At 35.9% G+C, this 27,411-nt stretch overlaps 1 protein-coding gene across 3 annotated transcripts in view; it reads right to left on the bottom strand.

The window, feature by feature from the left end:
- The window catches only part of MPP7 (membrane palmitoylated protein 7), a 256,221-nt gene that overhangs the window by 192,188 nt on the left and 36,622 nt on the right, over positions 1-27,411 (bottom strand). For 2 of the 3 annotated variants that reach the window (XM_027841614.1, XM_027841613.1), the window contains exon 2: positions 3,641-3,800. In XM_027841614.1, coding sequence (XP_027697415.1) covers positions 3,641-3,677 — 37 coding nt within the window. In that variant the 5' untranslated portion in view covers positions 3,678-3,800. Of the gene's footprint in view, positions 1-3,640; positions 3,801-6,461; positions 6,596-27,411 lie in introns of those variants that run through there. The other variant, XM_027841612.1, reaches the window with a different exon arrangement.

Genomic DNA, 27,411 nt, shown 5'->3' with positions numbered 1-27,411 from the left:
AAAAGAATGTAAAAGCTGGCTTGAAGCTTAACATCAAAAAAAAACTAAGATCTTGCAACTGGTCCCATCATTTCCTGGCAAATAGGAGAAGAAATAGAAGTAGTGTCAGACTTTATATTCTTGGGCTCAAAGATCACTACGGATGGTGACTATAGCCATGAAATTCTTAAAAAAAAATGTTTGCTCCTTGGAAGGAAAGCTATGGCAAATCTGGACAGCATACTAAAAAGCAGAAACATCACCTTGCCAACAAAGGTTCACGTAATCAAAGCTGTGGTTTTTCCAGTAGCAATGTATGGTTATGAGAAGTGGACTATAAGGAAAGCTGAGCACCACAGAATCGATGCTTTTGAACTGTAGTGCTGAAGAAGACTTTTGAGAGTCCCTTGAGGTCAAATCAGTCAATACTTAAAGAAATTAATCCAAGCTACTTACTGGAAGGTCGAATACTGAAACTATAGTTTAAATACTTTGGCCACACGACGAGAAGATGGGACTCACTGGAAAAGACCCTGATGTTGGAAAAGATGAAAGGCAAAAGGAAAAGGGGATGGCAGAGGATGACATGGATAGATAGTATCATGTAAACAACATGAACTTGGACAGACTTCAGGAGGCAGTGGAGGACAGTAGGGCCTTGGGATCATGAAGAGTTGGACATGACAACAATCCTACTTGACTCTTTCTAGGTCCTCCCATAAATTCACCACAGAATGTTACCTAATGTGCTGGGGGCCTTCCTCACTTTCTCAAAGTTTCCTTCATTCTCGCAACTTTATCACATCATCTTTTTCACTCTCATTTCATTGATGACATCTTCTACTGCAATTGTCCTTCAAAAAATTTTTTATAATGTGTTATACTCTCCTCACACCCACCATGAATCTCTCCATTACATTCTGGATGACACTCATTTTTAATTGCTTTCGAGCCTGTAATGTTCCATGACACAGCAAGAACAGAATATTATTACTAATGAGAGGGGTCATTTTTATAAAAGAAATATGGTATCACTGCAAGAAGTTTCCAATTTCTCAAAGGTAATACGGCTTGCTTTCCTATTCAATTATGGACACAAGTCATTGTCTATTTGCAGTATCAGTTAGAGACACACAGTACATACTGATGGACAAAAGCCACAGATGGTCCATCTAATTGCATATCAGAGCTAATTAGGTTATAGAGTCTTAAATTCCAAGCTAAGGACTCTGGACTTTATTTTCAAACAATGGAGAGTAACTGAAAGTTTCTGAGCATGAAAGTGACATGATTAAAAATGTCTACAGAGAAGTTAATTCTGATGGGAGAGATTAGAGAAGAGGGAGTCAAGAAGTGAAGAAAGTGTTGGAAGCTATTGTGAAACTCCAACAAAGAAGTAATAGACTAAGCGGGTATCAGAGATTATGGAAGTGTATTGTGGAGGCGACATATTCAAGAACTATTGCTGAGGCATAATTAAAAATATTTATAATGATAGCATCTGCATCCCCTCAAGTATACAGATTTGAAACAAATTTTGATGCTTTCCCCATAATCACCTAACCCACATCCATCCACTGATTTGTTGATTGTTGACCATACCACCACCACATTTCTGACACCTCTCTTCTCCCTGCTAACCCTAACACCCGTTTCCTTTATTATCCAATATATTTTATTTTATATATTTAAATATATCTGTAACTAGTTCCACAGGCTTAACTAGACTGCCAAAAAGGGCACATGACACAAAAATTATTAAGAGTCTCTGTCCAGAGTGATAGTTATGAAAACTTGTACCAGTATTGTTGAAGACAGGTAGTGAGAAGTGGCGAGAGAAATTTGAGATGAGGTTAGGGTAGTACTGCCCAAGATGATGCCCTTCTACAGCAACATTAGGAAACATTTGGATATTGATATAATTACTACCAAATTATATTTTTTTCATCATAAAACATCTACAAAAGTAGGAAAACATAACCTATAATCAAAAAATCCATACCTAAAGGTACCACTCAACAGGTCAACCCTCTTTTGGAATTAGAATTCTGTCCCATTATTAAAGCAGCAAAATAATTTTTACTTCCTATATCTCATAAGCAAGTCTGGAGCAAAACCAGAGTCTGTAGTCAAGTCAAGAAGCATGTGGTAAGCATTTATTATGTGCCAGGCATAGTGCTAAGTGCTGCAGATATAAATACAAGCAAAAAGCAAAATTGTCCCTACACTCAAGAAGCTTACATTCCAATAGAGAAAGACAATACATAAAATGGAGTTGGAAATGGAGGGGAGGAGTGTTGTGACAAGTCCACATGGGAAGGCTGCTGAAGCATGGTGACCAAATCCAGAGAATGATGTGTCACTCATCTGGACCATTCCTCAAAATGGAGGTTATAAGAAAAACTCACCAATGGGAGTACTAGTTGGGTTCCATTTTAATAATTACCTAAAAGTTATTTTTAAGTAGTAAAACTGCATACTCAATTACAAGAGTAAATTCCTTGGTTGCATAATGAGAAATAAAACTATCATTCATTACAAACTTATGTTGTGGTTCAATCAATCAAAAACTTTCAAAAATGCAATGGAATTTGCTTATCCATTACAGTACTAAACCAAAATGTGAATAAAAGGAATACTAAAAGGACAGAGAATTTCAGAAGAGAGCTAACTCCTGAGGTCAAATGTATTTGAGATAATGCAAATGAATTTTTATAACATGTAATCTGACAACCATAATTCCAGCAAAATCCTTACCTGACCCACAAGACCTTCAACAGAACAGCTATACAAATTGAAAGAAAAAAAAAAAAACAAATAGGCCAAGAATAGAAAAATGGCATAAAGCATTTTTTTAAAAAGCAAATAACAATGCAGATATTATTAAAAAGATTAACGCCAAAAACACAGTAACATTAAATGGGGACAGGGGGATACAGTTGAGATGTGGAGCTATTAACTTTCCATTCTAAAATAGTTACCTCAGTTGTTTAGCAAAAGGACTAAGATGTATGTATACTATTTAACATGAAGCAGACAAAAAGCATAACCAACACTAATTCCACCCAGCTACATACATGTCATTATTCATAAAGACAAGACAGGAGACAGATGGATCAGAGTAAGTCATCATCATTTTTTAAAAATATGTATACGCTAGTGACAATGGGTCAGTGATATTTATGTATGAAGGACATACACAAACTCAGAATTCATTTTTAAAGATAATTTTCAACATAAGCTTATCTTACTAAAAGCAAGTATAAAAAGTTTCACAAAAGATTAATATAAAGGTAGTATTGCTTTACTAAAATTTAACACTTGGTCCACTACTGATCTCTTCTATATAAAAAGAGAGCTGCTAAATTATAGTATTAAAAAAAAAAACTAATCTGCCAAATTTAGAGGACAAGGTAAAAAATTTCCCAACTGTAATATATTTTTTAAATTTCATTAAACATATGAATGGAAATTACAAAAAATTACAAGCTAAAACCATTTTGGTCCACAAACCTATCTTTAAGTGCTTTTGTTTTTGTTTTGATTTTTACAAATCTAAAAACTTAACATTTATCTAACGTTAAACAATCTAAATGCTTATCCACATAAGCAATATTCTTTATTATAGAGTTATTAATTGTTATAGTGAAGGTTCACATACCTGTGTCACTTCCGGATCCTGCTGATAAAGCTGGCATGATTTATTCTGCAGGTTCTACCAAAATGATGAAATTCTTTCCACTTGCAAAGAAGTAGTTAATTTCAGTAAATCGCTTGTGGCTACGTTGTCTAAAAATAATCTTCTAATTTGTAAGCCTTCCCTAGAAGGGACAGAAACAGATTTTGTAAAATCTAGAGTATAAAACCATGTAGTAAAAATTCTTATTTCAAATTAACAGAATGAAGGGATCACAATTCATGAGAAATGCTGTCTTAGTGACAACATTCAACTGAGACATTTTTGACTGACATTAAATTTTCAATTTTAAAAGCAAAACATGAAAGCCCTTTCCTTAAAAAAAAAAAAAACAAACCTTAAATTAAATTAAAATTTTAAGTATTTTCCTGCAAGGGAAAGGCAGAAGAAAGTAGTTAGGAGTTCAGGTGACACTTTTGGTTGTGAGATACTTAAGGGAGGTGTGAGGGATAGATGAAAGATTTGAATGAATTCTTTGACCAAATGCTAAAATACTATTGTAAAAATGTCTTTCCTTCAGTTACCATGAATTCCAAAAGGTCGCATTTCTAGAAGCAGAAGAGACAGACAATATAGGCAGAGGCCTACATTTAATTTTTAAAAATTTGTACTCTTTTTATATAACTAATAAGTTATTAAGTTGAAGATGTGTTTACTTATGTTAAACTTAACTTACTGCTACACCCTCCCTTAATATTTAAAGCATTTAAAATAAGTAGATTAAATTATAAACTATACTTTTAAAGTAACTTAGAAAACCATTTGTACAGAATATCCTAAAAGTCTCAGTACTGGCTTAAAACTGCATTAAGACTTTTGAGACACTCTGTATTATAAATTTCATTATTATCCTTTATATAACCACTACAAAAGTAGCTTATATATATATATTTTTTAAATTATGACACACATCTAAAAGTTTTCACATAAAAAGAATGAAAAGGAAGTTTTAAAGATTCTAAATTAAGACTGACACTGACCTAACACTTAAGAGTTACCAGGTGGTTCAAATTAAATCACCGTGTCCCAATGATGTATCACACAAAACTTTTATACTTATAAAAAATCAGACAGGCAACTGGGTGGGTGTGTGTGTGTATGTATGTGTGTGGGTGTGTGTATGTACACACTTAAATATTCTTGTCATATTTATTACAATATCCAAATTGGTTTCTCTTCTATCAGTAGAGTTCACATTAAAAGTTCATTTTCAATATAAGTTCATATTACTAAAAGCAGGTAAGAAAAGTCTTACAAAAAAGATTCACATAAATGTGATATAAACATTTCACTAAAATTTAGCATTTAGTCCACCACTACACTCTTCTATACTTTTCAGTTAATTATAATACAAAATAACTTGTCTACCAAATTTAGAGAATGGGGTAAAAACCTTCCCAATTTTAAGTTTCTAATTTAGCTCTATAGAGAAATGGGAGGAGAGAGGGAGAGAAAGGCATCACTTAAATGTTTGTCAAAGTGAAAAGTTAGTCCAGCAAAATCTACCATGGAATAAACTGTCAAATAATTACAATAATTTTAATTTTATTTTATCACATTACAAAAACTGGCATAATAAACAGACAACAAAGTACAATGAATATGAAATGGGGACAGAGAGACAAGCGTCATGAGCTTCATCAACTAAACACTGTTTCTAAAATGAGAAGAAACAACAAAACAGACTTTATTAAATGGTTGAATTTCTTAGCATGTTTTCTAGGTTAATATTAAAGAGCAACACTATCTTCACACCACAGTTAATTCTGTTGTCAAACAAATATAAAATGACAGTTCATTTTAAAAAGGATTTTCTTAGAATTAAGAGTCTGGGAGAGTTAGAAACAAGAGACAAAATAACACATTCAATTCCACGAAAGGCATGCAATGCACTGGATAACAAGAGGTAAGATTTGTTGTAGTGGGGTTTGAATTTTTAAAAAGACAAAGTGCTCTAATTCAGACAGACAAACAGCCAATCTCTATTTGGAAGACAGCTTCACTGTTAATTTCCATTCATCTTCTCATGTTCAAGAACTTATATTAGTCACATACATTATTAGCCTTCCTTTTATACAGAAACTTAAAGTTTTATCAAATGAAATAAAATGATCTGATGCAAATGGCTTTTTCAAAAACTGTTTTATTCTATTATAATAACTAATTAAGAGGGTAAGTTTCAATAAGAAAAATTTTCTGAGCTGCAGTTTGGCTGACCCACATGGACTCCATATATTAAAAGGTCTAGATGTCATTCATTTTTTAAATTTCAAAGTAAAACACTCAATATTAAAATTTTCAAAGTCTTAATATTTAAGCATAGTTATTCCTCCCAGAACCTACATATACATTAATGAGAAAGAAATGGCCCGATGAAATCTTTAACAAGTAAAATTCTGAATATTTTGCTGGAAAAAAGTAAAAGGAAGGGGGAGGTAACTTGCAAATTAGGCTACATTTTTGCAGTGATTATGCTATTTTCTTTGGCTAAATTTATTGAAAATGCTTTGGAATTTGTCAGAATCTAGCCCTAAGTATTACTGACTGCTGTATGGAATCGATTTGCTAAGACACAGAAATACCAGCTGTTACACTATGTCCTGAGAGGGATTACTGACTATTCTTAAATTGAAGTTCAATTCATCTTTCCATAAAAAGTAGACCCAAATGCCAGGAATGTAACAGCAGTATCAAGTGCACCTGAGGCATTTACAATACCCAATAGAATTTTTAGAATCAGCCTTTAAAAAGACTTATTTTTGAAATTTCATTATTCCAGTTGTACCTTGCTTCTATATATCACACTGTATCAGATTTTTTCTGGCATCTGTCGTTTGGAAACAGTGAAATATGTGAAGGTCTAGGATTCGATGTTGAATTTCCACAAGGCCCCTAGTAACCTCCCAGGCTCCTGTAGTACTTCTGACATCTAGTGGTCAAATAGAAGAGAGGCATGTATTTTATCACATTTTTGTTTAAAAAACAAAACAAAACTGGTTGAGTTCATATGTCAAAGCCTCATCACTTTATACTCAAACAAAAACAAAAATTCCAAAAAGTTTCATATGATTTACTTCAGAAAACCAAGTGCTAACAATTTCTAAACAGTGGTTTCATTTTCATCTACATTTTAAAGCATGCACTTACTTCAGAACACAAAAATTTTTGTACTAGCAATATCCAGTACAAACACAATAATTTATAATTAAACTGTCCAAAATTTTGAGACAACAAGCTACTAACTATGACCAATAGGCTTATTAAACAATCACAGTTTTGAAGTCTAGTAGAAGAGAGCAAAGTTAATTTGAAAATGACTCAAAAAGATTCAATTTTTAAATTTTTGTATATTTTATGTACATACAGATCTGATGCTAGATAAACCAGAGAGCTTGAATCCAATTAAAACCATATTATCTGCTACAATCATCAGAAGAGCATCTATGAATATGTGAACTAAAAACTTTTATTAAAAGGACAGTTTTTCACAAAACAATATTGGGTTTCAAAAAGAACAAAAGGGCTAAACTTTCTTGAAATAACACAAAGCTTACTGCGCTCCATCAATCAGAATATTAACTGACAATCTAGAAATCTATGAATCAAGAAATACTAATGTCTAGAAATGGCATGTGGCAAAATTCACTCCCAAAAGGCTAACTAGCAGTTTAAGGAGATAAAAATTCTCTAATCATAAATAGGTACGTTTTCTATCACAAAATTCAAAAGGTAGAAATTCCAATTATCTCCAAATTCATATTTATCAAGCATTAATAATATTTACTGAATAAATTGTCAAAAGATATGAGCATAGCTTTCAAAAGACGAAATATCAATAATCACATGTAAAAAGTGCTCTAAATCATTAATAATTTGAGAAATGTGAGTTAAAAACAACTTTAAGGCTCCACCTCACACCTATCAGACTAGCAAACATGATAAAAGGGGAAAATAACAAATGTTACAGGGGCTATGATGTTGGTGAAACTGTGAACTGGACCAGCCATTCTGGAAAGCAAGTTGGAACTATGCGCAAACTGGGCATACTCTTTGACCCAGTTATACTACTATTAGGCTTATTCCCCAAAGAAATCAAAGGAAGAAGAAAAGGACCAAATATACAAAAATATTTACAGCAGCTTATTTCTCAGTAGTCAAAATTTGGAAATTAAGCAAGTGCCCTCATACTGCAGTACGGTTAAAGAAATTGTGGTAAATAATTGTAATTATTATTGTACCATAAGAAATTATGAAATAGACAATTTTTCGAAGAAACTGAGAAGACCTCTATAAACTCATGCTGAGCAAAAGTGAGCAAAAATCAGAGAATAACTTGTATGATAACTTTAAAGAGAAAAAAACTGAGACTTTAGAACACTGATCAATGCAATGATAAACCTCAAATCCAAAAGAATAAAGACGAAATATGCCACTGATTGAAATCACAAGATTTCCCCATATATTTCTTAATTCTTCATCATGAAATCACATATCACATTAGATTTCAGTGTACCTCTAATGAACAGACCACTCTAAGTCTAGCCTTAATTAGAATGCATAGGTTTTTAATGAGGTTTTTAAATAGGTGAGTTCCCAAGACATTGCAGCATATTCATTTTTATCTCATATAAATGTCTTAACCTTCCATGAAATGTGATATGGTACAAGGTCATGTTGCAGTATCTAAATTCATTTGGGAATTTCTGTAATTTCTTGTCTGACAACTCCTTCTCAGTCTCCTTTGCTGGATCTTCATCAGAATGTGCCCGTTAACTTTGAGTACCCTTCAAGGCTCTGTCTTGAGCCTTCTTCTCTTCTCCTTTACCTTCGGGTACCACCTGGCTAACCTGGTCTTCAAGTACCAGCTAAAACCCAACTTCTACAGAAGTCTTTCCTCATCCCTCTTAATTCTTGTGCCTTCCCTCTGTTGATTATTTGCAATTTATCCTGTGTTTAACTTGTTTGTGCATAGTTCTTTGCATGTTGTCTCCCCCATTAGACTGTTATCTCCTTGCGAACAGGGACTTCCTGTTACCTTTTTTTTGTATCCCCAGCATTTAGCATATTGCCTAGCACTAAGTAGGTATTAAATAAATGTTTATTGCCTGACATTAAATTTATATGAACAAAAATCACTACCCAGTTGACAAATGGTCAAAGAGTATGAACAGGCAGTTTTCTAAAGAAAAAAACAGCTATTGCCAACCATATCAAAAAATGCTCCAAATCACTAATAATTTGAGAAGTGTGAATTAAAGTAACTCTGAAGTTACACTTCATACCCATCAGATTGAGAAAAAAAAAGATGACAAATGTCAGAAAGGCTATGGGAAAACAGGCACATTAATGTATGGTTGCATGGTTCCAGTCATTCTGGAAAACTATCTTGAAATACACAAATGCCCAAGAAGTTATTACTCTGTGCATATTCTTTGACTGAGCAATATTCCTACTAAACCTCTATGCACAAAGAGTCAAAGAGGAAACTTGCTATGGCTTTCCTCCTTTCCTTATCTTGACTTCTTGGTGAACAGCTAGAGTTCTCTGTCTTTGTCAAACACCAATCCTGGAATACAATACTCTTTAAAGGCAGGATTCTTTTTGCTTGCATTTTAAATACTGGTACTTTAGTACAGTGCCAGGCACATAAGTGCTTGTTAAAGCAGGATGATTTCAGAAAAACCCGGAAAAACTAACAAGAACTGACGCAAAGTGAAGTGAGCAGAACCAGGAGAATGTTGTACACAGTCACAGCAATACTGTATCATGAAGAACTGTGAATGACATATATTCTCAGCAACACAATGATCCAAGACAATCCTAAAGGGCTCATGATGAAATATGCTATTTCCCTCCAAAGAAAGAACTAATCTTGTTTGAATACAGACTGAAGCATACTATTTTCACTTTCTTTCCTTCTTTCTTTCACTTTTTTTTGTTGCTCAAGTCTTTTTGTACAAAATGACTAATATGGAAACATTTTACATAACTGCACATGTATAACCTATATCAGATTGCTTACCATCAGGGGGTGGGGGGGAGAGAGAGAGATGGAGGCAGAGAGGAAAGAACAGAATTTGAACTCAAAACTTTTTTTAAATATTAAAAATTATTTTTACATGTAATGGAAGGGGAAATATTTTTAAATGCTTGTTGACTGAAAATATTACTAAATAATGTACATAGCAATCTTCCCCGCTTAAAAGGTTCCAAGAAGTCACACTGTTACATCTTATTTCTTATAAGGCAGGATAATGGAAGGTGGCTAAAGGGATTTCTATCAATGTACCCTAATCCTTTCAAGTATTATAAAGTAATTGATTTGATCTACAAATTTATAAATCCTGAAGTATATCAAATATTCCTTTTAAAATCAAGGAAAAGTAGCAGATTCCCTAAAACTGAGTGGGAGCTTAAATTAGCCATTACTAAGATCCAACATTTTCTCATTGTTCATTTAACCAAAATGAAAAATAGTCATATGCCCTAAAATAATATATCTGCTAATTGTGGAGAGAGGGAACCTTCATTTTGCTGTTTTCAATTTGAGGGGAAAAAAAGTACAGTTGATATCAGAAAATTTAAAAGATTGAGAAAACCCATCCTAAAATATCCATTATGTGTATATCCTTAAAAGGAAATATGCTTAACAATGTATCCATTTTTATACTTAAAGGTTGATGTACCTGTCAAATGTATTATTAAAGAACAACAGGATTAAATAGAAAGGAGTAGAATGGAGGTTAGTGTGGGAGTGGGGGTGGTCAATTATGTATTCTAACTACCTTGGGCTGAAAGCTATCTGATATTTTTCAATGTTCCATTGATGGACACTGACCAAAAATTAAAATAAAATAAAATAAATAAGCTTCTGGTTACTAACCTTCTATTAATTAATTTCTCCAAACATATCTAGGTTGGTCTTCAGAAAGCAGACCACAGTTTATCACAGGGTCCACACTCAAAGACACTTAAATATTATGTTTGCATAGCCTTAAAGAACCTTTCACAACCCAAGGAGTCACTTGAACAGGATGGTAGAGGAGTAAAAAAAGGTCAAAAGGTATTAAATGATCATTGTTCTAAAAATCATTTATAAAAAGTAATTTAATTCTTGGTATTCTCAATACATGATCTACCAACAGCAACAAAGACAGTGATGAGGAAACTAAACAACATCCCTAGAAGGACCATTTCATTTAATACTTGATCATCCTACTTTATAATAACCATAAACAAACTACCAGGAAGATAATTTGAATCTATTTACTAAGGATGAAGTAGAAAATTTATAGGAAGAGATTCATAGGACTATAAATTTAGAGATGGAAGGGAGCACTAAGATAACTAGTCTATCCCTTTTGTTTTACAGATGAGGAAGACAAGGGCCAGGAATATGATGTAACCTCCATGAGATCACACAAACAAATGGTAAAAAATGGGTTTTGACCCCAAGATCTCTGACTGCATAACAAACACTCCTTCCACTATAGTGGTCCACAATCCTACCCAAGAGCCTTGGGAAGAGCACTGCTTCCAGTGCAGCATGTCCCCTGCTCCCAAAGCCACAACTACAGAAGACCCAGAAAAAACTCTTGCCACCAACTGGCAAAAGGTTCGACATAAAAAATTCACATGATTTTAGCAGTGGAAGTGACATTAAAGAATAGGCTTTACCATCTCTGCTTTGCAACTTTACCCTAAGGATCATGGCGATTTCCATCTGACTTGCAACTAAAATCTTCCATATGTGCTGTCTCTTTCAATAGAATATAAGCTCCTTGAGAGCAGGGACCATCCTAACTTCTATTTGCATCTCCAGCACTTAACACAGGACTTTGCACAGATTAAATGGGTGTAAATAGATGTTTTATTCATTCAACCACTATCAACCTCCAATCTAAAAAACCACATGCTTTAATATTCAGTAACTTTAAATGCAAAAAATTAATAAAGAGAAGACAGTGAAAACTATGTTGGAAAAGATGTTGTGAGATCAAGAAAAAATCTCAATAACCACACCACAAAAACTATCAATAAAAGAGTCACAAGGTACTAAAAGTAATGAGCATGAAACAGTATCATGAAAAATAAAATTGATGATATATTTACAGAAAGGAAAGAGGAAACAAAATAATATTTGTTAATAACTTCAATAATTAGCAGGATACAAAATAAATCCAGAGAAATCAAAAGTACTTTTATATAGCAGGAGGTAGACATAGAAAGGGAAGTTACATTCAAAATAATCAAAAGGTATATAAGATATATCTGGGAGTCAATATACCAAAACACACTCAAGAGCTATATAAATACAATAACAAAACACTCATTGAAGAAATAAAGAACTTAAATAACTGAAGGGATACTCGTGCTCCAGACAGAGTCAGGTCAACATAAGAATAATACTACCTAAATTAATTTATAAATTTAGTACTACCAATAGAATACTTTACAAAGCTAAAGAAATAGAAAAGAAAATTTACTTGGAGGAAACAAATGATCTAGAATTTGAAAGGAAAAAATGTAAAGGTAGGAATAAAGGGGGAACAGCACTTCCAGACTTCAAACTATGTTAGAACGTCATAATTATCAAAATTACTAAGGGTGCTAGTTTTAAAACAAGTAAAATCAGGTTAAATCAAGTTTAACCTGGTTAAATAAGAAAAGATAAGAAATAAGTGAATTCAATAAATTATCGTATGATAAATATTACATATTTATTTAATAAGAATTGCTAGGAAAATTGGGAAGCTATTAGTTACAGTAACAATTATTTCAAAATCAACAGTCAGATTGACTTTTTGGAACAAGGCCAAAGTAAATTCTAAATAAAAAGAATAAAGAGATAACACTATGCCGTTAGAGAAGTTCCAACCAGATCTAACAAGTTTTTGTTCTGAAAGGAGGGCGAAGGCCCAAAAACATTGATTTTATTGCCATTTGAGAAGTTAAACATGAAACATTCAACATAAAAAGACTGAAAGAACCCATAGGACACTTAAACAAGTATTTGATCTCCTAATCAAACAAAAAGGTAGGACAGCTGAGGACAACACTAGTCATTTGCAAAACATTATAGATGATAAACAAAGAGAGAAAAAATACAAGTTTATTCCATTATTTCCCCGAAAGAAATTACGAAAATGACTGAAAATAGTAAATAGTGTTGCCTCACAAAACAAAGAAAAGCAATTAAGGATAAAAACAAACATGCTAAAAACTTGGCATAAGAACTAGTTAAACAAGATCATCCAGAGAACATGTATAATTGAAACAGGAGTTGGAACAACGAACAAGTAATATATTGAAAAAGGACCTGCTGACACTTTTCTAGATATCTACCTTAATCAATAAAGCACTAGTAGATTTTTAACAGTGGGTGTGAGAACACTACAATTGATGTCACTCTTTTGATATGCTGATTAGTTTTGCTAAACTGTTTTTTCATCCAACTAAAATTTTTTCTACAAATTCCAAAAAGCAGTTGATATTTGATCCTACTCATAAGGAGTTACTGGACCTTAATGAGTAGAGAGGGTGACGTGTTTTAGAAAAAATTAATTTGGAGCTTGTAAAAAGGAGGCATCAGAGTTAGCAAGAGACTTGAAGCATGAAGACCAAATAAAAAGCTACTGCAGTAGTTCAGGCAGGAGGTAAAAACGGAATTAACTAGTGCAGAAGAGATGTCCTGGGAGAGAACTGGGCAGGGTCAAGGGTCATGGTGTGGACCTCCAGCATAATTTAAAATTCTGCATATAATATTTTATTAGATTTATTCATTAAGTGTTTAAAGTAATTACAGTGATAACTTTTGCCCTCCCAAAAATTATAATCATTAAATAGAAAATTTTATTCTACCTATAATTATGAAAAATCTAAATATAAAATGATAAAATAATTATAAATATTCAAATGGGATACTCTGTAAGAAATAAAAAGTAATTCAACAAGATTTCATGTATTTATTTCACGTATTTATTCATGAACATTGGTATTCATGTTGCCTTGAAGACAAGGATAAGTGTATGGATTGAATCTGAAAGTAAGATTGAGCCAAGTACTTGAGAAAGAAGGGGGATGACCTAGGGGCCAGTAGAAGTAAAAATGATTAACCTAGACAGGGTAATATAGATGAATAGAGTAAATGATAAAGAAAGAGATAAGTTACTGGGAAATGGGGATGGGAGATCCAGAGTTTGAAGTCAGGAGCAAGGAGTACACTAACACCTCTAAACTTGTGAGACATGTGAGAAGGAGCAGCTCTCACTAAACAGTGTCTTCTGGAGAAAGCCAGAGAAAAAGAACAACAACAAAAAAAAGCCACCTAAAATCAAAGGAATATACAAAATTACTAAAATAATGAAAATAAAAACAAAATGCAAAGGCAGCTTAAGTATGATTCTCTCCCTCCCTCCCTTTCTCTCTCCTGCTGAGACAGTAAGCAATTTGATATAGCTTATATATCTGCGATTATGCAAAACATAAAAACCAAAAACTTTTTAAATAAAACTCTTTCAAATAAAAAAATTTATTAAAATGCAAGACAGGAAGTGATGGGACCAAAACAGATTTTGCAGACTCTCCTCCCAAGGGTCCAGGGATAGATTTCAAGGGTCCATAACCTTGGACAGGAAAAAAAAAAATTTATCTTTATTATCACTTACTTTTAACTGACATTTAGTATTTCTTTCCATTATGAAGGTATACAACAACCACTGCAATTTAGCAGTACCTATCTGTAACTGTCACCTATAAAATCACATTTTCCTATTGCACTACAGTTAATACAGATATCTTTAAGTAGCAATTATCTTGAGATTGCTCTAGTTATTAGTCCCCTTAACTTGCTTAAATTTTAAAAGCATTGTCTCAGTACTTAATGCATTAATAAAAAAGCACATATATCACTATATCCTCTCTCATAAATTTGGTTTTTTAAATATTTTGATATCTGTTTTAATATCTTTTGCTTCCTTTGTAATCTTATTCTTTTATTCCATTAAAAACATTTTTCTGAGGAGTCCACAGGCTTCAAATTGCCAAAAGGGTCAATAACAGACAAAAAAGGTTAAGAACCACTCCCCCACACACATATGTATGTATGTATACATATACACACATATACACACATAAACACTAATTAATTTCTTTCTCTCTTCAAAGCATCTCTCTTTAAAAGCTTACCAAATCCCCCCCCCCCCACACACACGTTAATGAGACAGATAAACAGTAGCCAGTTCAAATAATAGGGGGAAAAGAAAGTCAAAACATATGTACTACTCTTTGTAAATTAGGCATTAAGCAATACTTTTCAGGATCAGCAGAGGGTGCCATTGTTTTGTTAAACTACAGAAAGTATTTTTTAAAAATCAAGATAATGAAAGACATGAAAATGTTTACACTAATGAAAAATTACTAAATGTCTCTTCTTTTTGTTGTTTTATATTTCATTATAAGGTATAGTAGGAGCAATATCCTAATACAACCCCTCCCTTACCCACTCCACACAAATTATGCTTCTTTTTCTTTAAAGGGTATTGAGACCATCCTCAAATCTTTGTTGGCTCAAGTCTTGGACTAAAGGCTCAGGCTGCTGACATCACTTCCTGGTCACCTGAGTTGAAAGCAACCACAAGAAGCTCCAGGAGCTCTTTAATGCTGAGCTGGTGGATCATGATGGGAAATTTATGCAAGAATGCTTCACTCAGCTGAATCAACCTTGAGATGTTTTTAATGCCTATCTTTTTTGAATATTTTTCTTTTACTATGGCCACATAAATCTCCTTTTGTCGACTACTGAATGACTTCCCAATGTCATATTTGTTCCAATACTGAACCTAACCTAGGAGACAGGCCTGAGTTAGCCCAAGTCCAGGACATAAAGGATGGCTTTCTAAAAGGGAGATGGGGAAAAAAATACATTGGGAAATGTAGATACTAGTGTATCAAATGTAGATACAAAACCATTGTACACAGTGGTTTTGTAAAATAACTGAGACAATATATGAGAACCCATTAAACTTCTTCAATCATAACAAGGTGCAATACAAACATCAAAGTTTCTTGGTATGAAAGCCTCACTGGCTGTGCTATCCAGGTTTCAAACTAATAAAAAAATACTACATAGAAATGCTAAGTAACATTTTGCTTGCCAAGTATAAAATTTAAAGGTGCTAGTTTAATTTAGAATTATAAATTTCTGTAATATCTACTGACTGCCTACACCCCACAAAATTTCCAAGTAACCAAGATAAAGAAGTTCTAAAACTAACTGAGCAAAACATCTCACCAAAATAAAATGAAACTCAAGATGACTGATTAAATGGCTTTTAACTAGGATCTCTCATGGAACATACTCTGCATCAGGTAGGAGTCTCATCAAACAAAGCATTCCAGGCACCATAAATATCAAAGTTCTTAATATTGCTTCAAAGCAGATGGCTGAAAGAAACAAAGCCAAAAATCAAAAGTCTTGAAATGTTTAATTAAATATATAACACAAACAACACTCAAAAAACACTAAATCATCATGACATTCTATTACAGTATTTCCATCATACTACTGAAGCAACACAGACACTATTACAATGGATTCTTTATATCTAAAAATAGTACAAAAATCATGTACTTCTAATAATAATAATAATAACTGAAATTTATATAGCACTTTAAAGTTTACAAAAAAACTTGACATACTGTCTCATTTGAGCTTCCCAGTAGCATGTGAAATGTATCCTAATTTTACACAGGAGGAAATTAAGGCATACAGAAGTTAAGGAGCTTGTTCTCAGTGCCAAATTTCATTAGTGTCAGAGCTGGAATTAGACACCCAAGATCACTGGGGCCCAAGTCCAGCACTCTCCCACAGATTCCACCACACCACCTCTTTTTGCTAAGTGGCTCTCTGGCTCTGTACATTTCAATCTAATGCACTCACTGGAGGAGAATCAAAATTTAACAACAGAATCTCACTGCTGTCACACTAAAGCTAAATGTCTATAAAGTTCCCAGTCTTTCATGTTTTCAAAATAGTTAAATGAAATAAGTGAATAAGCCAGCAAGTGTTTATTTTCCATATTTACCAATACATTTTTGTCTCTCTGTGCCAACTCTTCTACATCCAATTAATAAGTCTGAACAAAAGCTTGATGTTACTATCTGCAATAACCTTTCCTACCAAATGTCAATTGAGAAATAAAACAGAAAGATGCATTTACTCATCTCTCAGAAAAATATCACAATTTATTTGATGAAATATTTATAAAATGCCTACTACGTACTCAACAATCACTGAGCTTCCAGTACTGGAGGCACTTTCATTCATTCTCCTCAGTTCAATGGTCAAGGCAATGGAGGTGAAATACTCCTTGCTCCCCAAAGTCACTTCCAGGTTCACCCCCACCTCCATCACTCAGTAACCTCTTTTCCTTTGAAATTCATGCTATTCATGTCTACCACCTAACAAAATCCTGGAAGCAGTCCTCTACAGACTCCCAAATCAATCCGTTTCCTTCCTCAATGAGTTCCGTTGTTATTGCTCCTGCTGCTGCTGCTGCTGCTGCTGCTGCTGCTGTTGAGTCTGACCCTTCAAGATTCCATTTGGGGTTTTTTTGGGGGGTTTTTTTTTTTGGCAAAAATACTGGAGTAATTTCCACTTCTTTCTCTGGCTAATTTTACAGATGGTAAAACTGAGGCAAACAGGGTAAAGTGATTTGCCCAGGGTCATACGGCTAGTGTCTGAGACCAGATTTGAACTCAGGAAGATGAGTCTTCCTGACTTCGGGCTCAGCACTCTATCCACCAGCCACCTAGCTGCCCTAATCATTCAGTACCTGGCTAAAAATTTTCCTTCCTCCCCAACTCAGGCCCTAGTACTAATGGACTTCAATATACATATTGACTCTCCCTCAAATACTCTAACCACTCAGTTCCATAACCTGCTCACTTCCCACGAGCTACTTCTCCAACTCTCAGCTACACACAATGATTATTCCCTTGACCTCAGCATCACCCACAAATTACCACCTCTATGTTCACAAATTCCAAAGTCTCCCTATCCAACCACTGTCTATTGGCTTTTCACCTCCCCCTCTGCCTTCCCTTTAAAAAAAAACAAAACTCTACTCTCCATCCTCACTTTGACATCCAATCCGTCAACCTCTCAATTCTCTCCGAGGACATCTCTCCTGTACCAGCCACTCTCTCTCCACTTTTTCCCATCTTGACCCCCTAGAGAACCAATTTAACTCTATACTGCTGTTCACTCTTGGAACCCTAGTCCCCTTATCATCCCACTGAATACGGCTCTCTCCAGAGTAAACAATGATGTTTTAGTTGCCAGACCCAATGGCCTTTTCTCAATCTTCATTCTCTAGTGCTTACACAGTGCCTAGCACATACGAGGCACTTAATAAATGTTTATTGATTGATTCACTGAAATCAATTGATTCTCCTTGACCTCTCTGCAGCCTTTGACACTGTTGATCACCCTTTCCTCTTTGGTGCTCTATTCTAAGTTTTCAGGACACCTCTCTCTCCTGATTCTCTATATGACATCTCTTTCTCAGTCTTCTTTGATGAGTTCTTCTCCAGATCAGACCTTCTAACCATAGGTGCCCCTCAGGGTTCTGTCCTGGACCTTCTTCTCTTCTAGCTCTCTACTACTTCACTTGGTGATCTCATCAGCTCCCATTATTTTAATTACTATCTCACATCTTCAACTGCTTTTCAGATATCTCATAACGGATGTCCAGGAGATATCTTAAACTCACTATGTCCAAAACAGAGTTCATCATCTTTCCCCCAAAAACTTCCCCACTTCCTATCTTCCTTATAACTATAGAAAGGGTATATGGTGTGTTTAGTGAGGACTAGCACCTCTGTTGTGAGAACTTGCTGAACCCTTTTCAGGGCTCTCAACCACCTTTAGTGTCTATCCCCCAACTCTCACCTGTGGCCCCAAGAAGCTGTAACATGCACAGCTGCCATACCCCCATAAAATGGTTTCAGCAGACAAGCTAAATCAGGTTGACGGTAACCAATTGGCCTCAAACCCTACAGTGATTTAGGGGGATGCCTACCCCAAGCATGTGAAGACTTCCCCCAATAGAATGGGCAGATGAGAACAATTTGTTCTAATGGCCATGAAGGTGCCTAAAGCAGGTATTGTGGAATGCTTAAGAGCTTAGTCAGATATTGAAAATGTCAACGTCATCTACTGCATCCTGGGCCACTGCCAGTTATTCTGACTTTTGTCTTGCCACTGGACTTCTATGACTGTGGAAGAGAGAGTGAGGCTGACAACTGTGTGCAACTCTGCCTCACTTATATCAAGTTCATAAGCAAATCAAGACACCACTCCATGATGTTACTGGTCCTCTTCAAAAACAAAGGATGAACAGCAACAGAGGGTAACACATCATCCTAGCCCCTCAGGATAAAAACCTAGGAGTCATCCTTGACCTCTCACTATCTCACCCCTCATATCTAATCTGTTGGTAGGGCCTGTCCATTCCACCTCTGCAACATCTCTAGAATATAACCACTCCCCTCTGACGCTGCCATTACTCTAATGCAGGCCCTCATCACCTCACACCTGGATTAATCCAATAGCCTGCTGGTGGGTCTGCTTGCCTCAACTTTCTCTTTAGCCCTATCTACCTTCCATTCAGTCACCAAAGTGATTTTCCTAAAACTCAGGTTTCAAACATATTACTCCCCCATTCAAAAAACTCCAGTGACTCCCTATTGCCTCCACTATCAAATATAAAATGCTCGGCTTGACACTCAAAGCCCTTCATAATGTATCCCCCTCCTGACCGTCCATTCTTTTTACACCTCAGTCCCTACCACGTACCTTTTGATACAGTGACACTGACCTCCTGGCTATTCCATGAACAAAACACTCCGTCTCTCAGCTCCTGGCATTTTCTCTGGCTCTCTCTCATGACTGGAATACTCTCCCTACTCCTCTCTGACTACTGACCTCCTTAGCTGCCTTTTAAGTCCCAACAAAAATTTCATCTTTTACAGGAAGCCTTCCCCAATCCCTCTTAATTCTAGTTCCTTTGCTCTGTTAATTATTTCCTATTTATCCTGTATATAGATTGTTTGTATATATTCATTTGTATATTGTTGCTCCCATTAGATTATGAGCTCCTTCAGGCTGGGATGGTCTTTTATCTTTTTTTGTATTCTTAGCACTTAGCATACCACCAAGCACAAAGCAGATACTTAATAAATGTTTATTGATTGATTGAGTTTAGGAAATGAATGCCTGATTGTTGTTCATCCTTGTTTTCAAAGAGGACCAATGACATCATGAGGTGTGGCTGCTACACAAGCTATGGCTTTTTGGAGCCACAGGTGAGAGTTGGGTGATAGTGGACACCAAGGTGGATGAGCAGCCCAAAAAAGGGCTCGGCAAGCCCTCATACCAGAGGTGCTAGTGCTCCTTGAACACTCCATACACCACATGTATGAACCCTGAATCCTGCCTGCAGAGGACTTACAAATTCTGTAGTTCTATGAGTAACATAATAAGCAAACTAGTAAAAAAAAAAAAATGAAATAAAATAGTCCATCATATAGTAAGTTCTTGTAGCCCTGGGAAAGTCACAACTCTAACACCAATTAAGAAAATAACACTGGTGTTAATCCAAGTACACAGTGTGAGTAATCACTCTCCTCCCCAGCGTAATGAAGAGAAATTTAAAACCTAATGGAAAGCAGCCCACTTCAAGGCAAGTTCCAGGGGTGTCTGATCAGGGTTTAAAAAAAAAAAAAGATTATCTGCTTCATTCAAGAGATTTAATGCATGTTGAAGTATTGAGTTCTATGGCAGAAAAACTTTAGATTTATTGAAGGTTGGTCAGAACTATCCTAGAATGAAAGCCTCCAAATTCAAGATGTGAACTAACTCACAGTGGCAAGAATAGTAGTTTGGGAATAAACTGGCTAAAACTAGGTTAATAAGAAAAGGGTAATCATCTATCTACAGCCAATTCTCCCCTGGACACAACCTAGCAAGGAGAAAGACCTCTTAAAGAGGAAGGAGTCGGAATTGTGAAGGAGATAGTGGGGTTTGGGAAATGTACAGATTAGAAACGTAAATAGGGGAGTGAAAAAGGGATCTGAGGAAGACACAAAGGACTCAAGCTGGAAGAAAAAGAAGAAAGAGAAAAGAGGTGGGGAAGAGAGTAACAACCGCATGATTAAAGATTCTCACAGATAGCTACTAGCAAGAAAGATATAAGGACTGAAAAATTTGCTTTCTGAAAGCAAGGAGAACAGAGAGACCATTGCAGTGACACAGGGAGAGCATGATGCAACTTCCTGTCAAGATCAAGTAATTTTTATTGATGTTCAGAGTATAAGCAAGTCTCCTTCTTAGAAAAGGGTAAAGGGACTCAAAAACTGTTTCTCCACTCTCGGTAATAAGAGAAAATTAAGAATTCCTTTAAAAAATGAAAAGAATATTTCAAGGTAAAAACAAAGAAGTAAAAGAATCTAAAGACAGTAATTCTGCCCTGTCAGGTAGTTAGAAGGTACAAAAAACTGAAAAAATAGAATTGGAGCTATAAGATAGTCAACAGCATTCACAACGTTCTAAGCATTTTGCTAAGTTCTGAGGATACAAAGAAAGGCAAAAACATGGCCTCTGCCTTCAAAGAGTTCATATGCTAATGGCAGAGAAAATAAGCAAATGACTATGTACATACAACATATAATACAGTGTAAATGAGAGGTAAGTTCAGAAGGAAGGCACTAGCAGTGTTGGGAAACCAGGAAAGGCCATTTGCAGAAAGTGGAATTTGAGCTGTGTTTTGAAGGAGTCCAGAGAAAGCAGGAGACAGAGATAAGGCGAAGGAACATTCCAAGCATTGGGGAAAGCTAGTCATGCCATGGCATGCATGAGGAACAAGTAGGCCAGTATAACTGTATTGCATAGTACGTTGAGGGGAGTAAGGTATAAGACTGGAAAGGTAGAAAAAAGCCAGTTGTGAAGTGCTTAAAAGCTAAACAAAGCATCTGATTTTGTAGGTAACAGGAAGCCACTGGAGATTATTAAAAGGAGAAGGGAGAGATGATATGGTAAGATCTGAACTTTAGGAATAACATTTTGGCAGTTTAATGGAGGGCAGATTGGAGGAGGGAGAGACCCTAGGCAGGGAAACCAACTAGAAAGCCATTACAATAGTCCAAGTATAACCTAACATCAGGGTGGAAGTTGTAAGAGCAGAAAGAATTAATGTGAAAGTAGAGGGAGCTGAACAATCAAAGTAAGATTATATGAGCAATGAATAGTTGCTTATCATGTAACAACAACCTACAGATCCAGAGTTGTAAATGGAAGAAGACTAGTGGTGGCTGATAACTGACTGATGAGAATTAATGACCTGATAACAGAAGTCAACTAACTTCCCAAGACATACATCCAGGAAATGAAAGAGTACTTCCCCACACTTCCTATATTTAATGATTATCATCCACTTCTAGTGATCCAAATGTACGCAAATGATACTACCAGACAGAAGGTGGAAAGCAGTGTTGACCATGACATCTTGGGCAGCTAAGTGGCACAGTGGATAGCGATGGGCCTGAAGTCAGGAAGCCCTGAGATTAAATTGGCCCTCAGTCCTTACTAGCTGTGTGATCCTGGGCAAGTCATTTAATCTCTGTCTGCCTCAGTTACCTTAACTGTAAAATGGGGATTACAATTGCAGCTACTTTGAAGAATTGTTGTGAGGATGAAACAATATTTATGAAGAACTTAACACACAGTAGGTGCTTAATAAATGCTTGTTTCCCTCCTTCCATTCTTGGGCAAGAAGCTAAAGGCCTAAGTAATACCTTCATTACTGCTACTAATGGAAGGTATGAGCTTCAAAAAAGGAAGGCAGATTTGGGAAATGAATAGGGAAAGGAGAAAGAGACAAACATAGTACTACTATGTGCTAGGCACTATGCTAAGAGCTTTACAAATATTATCTCATTTCAATCCTTACAACAAGAGATAGGTAAAAATATTGTATTCCTGTATGGTTTTAAATTTCTGGAACACAGTTTAAAATACAAGACATACTACTGGCCTAGGAGACAGCACTCCTAACAAAGTCTACTAAAGTCTTGCAAATCTCATCAAGAAGATTTGATCAGATCACTATTCCTAAAGCAAAGATTTTTTTTTTAAAGTGGCCACTTTCCAGATCAATAAGTTCAGAGGTTGGTTCTCCATTACCTTTAGGATTAAATAAACTCCTCTGTTTTGCATTTAAAGCCCTTCATAATCTGGTTCCAGTCTCTTTTTTAAAACTTATTAATATTTTTTAAATGCAAAAAAAAAAAATGAATGCTACTGATCTGAATGATTAAAGGACCCTTCCAACTCTAAAATTCTAAAGTACTAAGTTCCAGAATAAGTTTTTTTCTAATCAGCTTCTCAATTTTTCCTGGCAAGAGTTACAAAAGGGTGAGTAAAATAACAGGGCAATATGAACACAACAAATAAATGTCATTCGGAAACAGGGAGGGTTGTGATTTGCTCACTTTTCTTCTTTATCCTTTATTTTTCCTATGGCTATTTTGTGAATAATTTACTTTGACACAAGGTAAAAAGGAAAATGTTGTATTCCTGGCTTAGGAATAAAAGTGATTAAATTTGTGGTCATTCTTTCTGGACAAAACAATTACCTTGACAAATATAATTCTTATATGTGATAGCTACACCCACGATAGATTTTCTCAGTGAAAAAAATAACTTGCAAGGGGCAGTCAGGTGGCTCAGTGGTTACAGTACTGGCTCTGGAGTCAGGACAACCTGAGTTCCAATCTGGCCTGAAACATTTAACACTTACTAGCTGTGTGACCCTGGGCAAGTCACTTAACCTCACTGCCTAGCCAAACAAAAACAAAAAACAAAAAAAAAACTTGCTTCTACCTAACATCTTTATAACATAGTGAAGCACAAAATGCCAAGAGAAAGACTTTGTTTTTTGTTTTTTAATAATTCCTATATCCTAAGAAGCTTTTTGGGAAAATATTATAACCATATGCCTTTATTTTTAAAGTCATTAGTTCTCAGAGTTTTGAAATAACATAATTAATACACAAATTTAAGTTGCTGTGATTATTAATGTTTTACTTTCCCTAAGCCACAATAAAAACATCAGCAATGGTGAGAGGCATTAGTCAAGACAAGCCAAAAGCTCAATTGTTTCAAATTTGTCTTAGAAAAGCACAAAGCAGATTACAATAAACTACAAGCTCTCTCCATCTGGTTCACTATGTTATCATCGGCAGGTTTTCAGAGCAGCTTATTCTAGCAGATCTGCTTCTCCAGTTCAGTTTAGTTTTTATTTATTTACCTTTTTTAAGGCATCTGGGGTTAAGTGACTTGCCCAGGGTCACACAGATAGTGAGTGTCAAGCATTTGGTCTGAGGCCGGATTTGAACTCAGGTCCTCCTGATTTCAGGGCCGGTGCTCTATCCATTGCGCCACCTAGCTGCCCCGGCTTCTCCAGTTCAGGTAACTTATAGAGATTCCCTTTCTGTTAACACCCTCTTGCAAAACAGATCTCACCTAATGCCTTATTCCAGAATGCCTAATAAGAGAGATGTGAAGAACTCTCACATGTGGCTTCAAGAAGCTGTAGCACGCACAGCAGCCACACCCCAGTAAAACTGTTTCAGCAAACTAACTAAACAGGGTAACCAACTAACTGATCTCAAGCTCACTGGTGAGCTGGGGAGACGTCTACCCCAAGCATGTGAAGACTTCCCCCAATAGAATGGGCAGATGAGAACAATTTGTTCTAATGGCCACGAAAGTGCCTGAAACAAGTACTGTGAGATGCTTAAGAGTTCAGCCAGACACTGAAGATGACAACGTCATCTACTGCATCCTGGGCCACTGCCTGTCATACTGACTTTTGTCTTGTCACTAGACTTCAATGACGCTGCAAGAGAGAGTGAGACTGACAACTTTGTGCAACTCTACCACACTTAAATCCAGTTCATGAGCAAGTCAAGATATTACCCCATGATGTCACTGGTCCTCTTCAAAAACAAAGGATGGGGGGTAGCTAGGTGGCACAGTGGATAGAACTCCGGCCCTGGAGTCAGGAGCACCTAACTTGAAATCCAGCCTCAGACACACAACACGCACTAGCTGTGTGATTCTGGGCAAGTCACTTAACCCCAATTGCCTCACCAAAAAGCAAGAAGCAAAAAAAAAAAAAAAAAAAAGGACAAAAACAAAGGGTGAACAAGAACAGAGGGTAACATCATCATCTTAGTCCCTTAGGCTCAAAACCTAGGAGTCATCCTTAACTCCTTGCTATCTCTTACCCCTCATATCTAATCTGTTGGTAAGGCCTGTCAATTCCACCTCCGCAATGTCTCTAGAATACGCCTCCTTCAAGACATCACCCCATTATGTCACTGGTCCTCAAGTCTGGAAATCACCCTGTGCTATCACTGGTTATCTTCAAAAACAAAAGCTGAACAAGAGGATTTTATCACAATTGTAGTGACACAAGTGTACAACCCAAAGCAAGAAATAAAGCAGAAGGCAAAATTTCTAGTAACCAAAGAGCTGATATAATCCCTCATTCTCTTGATTCTCAACAGTTAAGACCAAGTCTTAAATGATATGGGCCAATAACAACCCCCATACTCTCTAAAGCATCTTTTCATCTTATCCCTAAACATCACTTAAGCCACTGACACTGTACTGTCAATGAATTAAGGGGGTCTCTATGCACTACATTTCAAAATGGTTTCAATTAAGGTTCCTTTCTTTTGAAGCTTTATAAGTTTAAAAGTTCTGCATTCTCCATGCCCCCTAGGAACCTCACCTGTGATAAGGTCCACATAACCCCAAAATATCCATTTTCATCAAGATTTATTGATAGAATATAATCTGGACCATACGTTACTATATCTAGTAAATTTATGGACAAGGGGATATTCTCTGTATATTGGAGTATATTAAGATATCAAACATTCCTAATTAATGCTTCTAAATAATGATACTGTCTTACACATATTATTTGAATATATTACCTTTGAAGTACAAAATGGGACTACTGTGAACAGTGCACAAGGTTTTGGTCAAATACTCAGTCTGGGGAGATTGCCCACTTTGACATTTGTTAAGTACAAGGCCTATGAAAGACAGGCCAACACAGCTTTCCCTTGCCAGTCACTTGCCTATAGTCTCAGGGCCAAGAAACCAACAAAAGCCAATAAAAGCTACTAAAAACCCAACTTTTTCAGCACAATACTACCTATCCAAAGTAGAAAATGTACTCATATTGGCCACTTCAACAAATGTATATTCACAGAAGCGTTGTTGGAAGGAGAGATTCAATTTGTAGTTATAGTCTATTTTATTGACCTTCATTCTCTAAAAATAAAAATCAAAACAATTTTAACTATAAAGGGCAGGAATTGGTTCGCTATTCCTGTCCAAAAGCAATCAAGGTTAAACAATTATAGAATACAATGTCATCGATTACAAAATTATGAGTTTGAAGAAGAAACATTTCTAAAATAAGAGTCCAAATTCAGTAGCAGAAGTATAGTTATCATGTAGGGTCACTAGAAATAACTAGGTGGTGTAAGAAAAAGAGAAGGTACCACCCTTCCCCTAGTCTCCTCTGCTTGCAACCTCAGTGTCATCATCCTCAACTCCTAACTCTTGACCACTACCACCCCCAACCCAATCAATTGCCAAGTGTGGTCATTTCTCGCAACATATTCCTCTCCCTTCTCAGCTTGGACACTGACACCACTCTAGTGCAGGCCCTCATCACCTCTCACCTATACTACTGAAATACCCTTCGAGTTAGTCTCTGCCTCAAATCTCTCCCTACTCTATCATATCAATTTTCTAAAAGCATAGGTCTGACTATTTTAACCCCCTATTCAATAAATCCACTGGCTCCTTATTACCAATATAAAATCCTGTTTGGCTTTTAAAACCTCTTCATAATCTGACACCTTCCTACAGTCCCAGTCTTCTTACCCCTTATTCCTTGTCTCCTCTTCCTCACCAAAACAGCCTCAGGAACCTCAATATCAAGAAATTCATTGGCCTTGGTATTCACACCTCATCAGCATCCTCAGTGCCCTCTGTCTCTGTAATTGGAGGACTGAAAGGTACAGTAAAGAACTCCTCCCAAAGCCACCATTTAAAACAGGACTCCCAGGCCAGTCTTTTTTTTCATTTCCCACCCAGCTGCACTCCTTTGCACTGGACTCCAAAATGTCCCCTTTCTGGGTCCTCTCCCTCCTCCCCCACCTTTTCAGCTTCCTTTTATGTGTTGTCTTCCCCCATTAGATTGTAAACTCATTGAGGATAAAGACTTTTTTTTTTTCATATTTCTATCAACAGTGCCTAGCACATAGAAGAGTCTTAACAAATGTTCAATGACTCCCCTCACCCATATATTCTACAATCTAGTGACACTGGCTTCCTTGATATTCTTTGCACACAAGCCTCCATCTCCTACCTCCAAGCATTTCTACTGGATGCCCCTCATGACTGGAATTCTCTCTGTCCTTATCTCTACCTTCTGGCTTTCCTGATTACTTTCAAGTCTCTGCTAAATTTCCACCCTCTCCAAGAAGGTTTTGCCTATCCTCCTTAATCTTATTTTGCCTTCCCTCTCTGATTACCTCCAACTTATCCTGCACATATCTACTTTGTACATAGTTGTTTACGTGTT

Source organism: Vombatus ursinus, unplaced genomic scaffold (genome assembly GCF_900497805.2).
Source record: "Vombatus ursinus unplaced genomic scaffold, bare-nosed wombat genome assembly UNPS02014861.1, whole genome shotgun sequence".
Classification (NCBI taxonomy): Eukaryota; Metazoa; Chordata; class Mammalia; order Diprotodontia; family Vombatidae; genus Vombatus; species Vombatus ursinus.
Note: the sequence above shows the minus strand (reverse complement) of the source record. Positions and strands in the feature narration are given on the sequence as shown.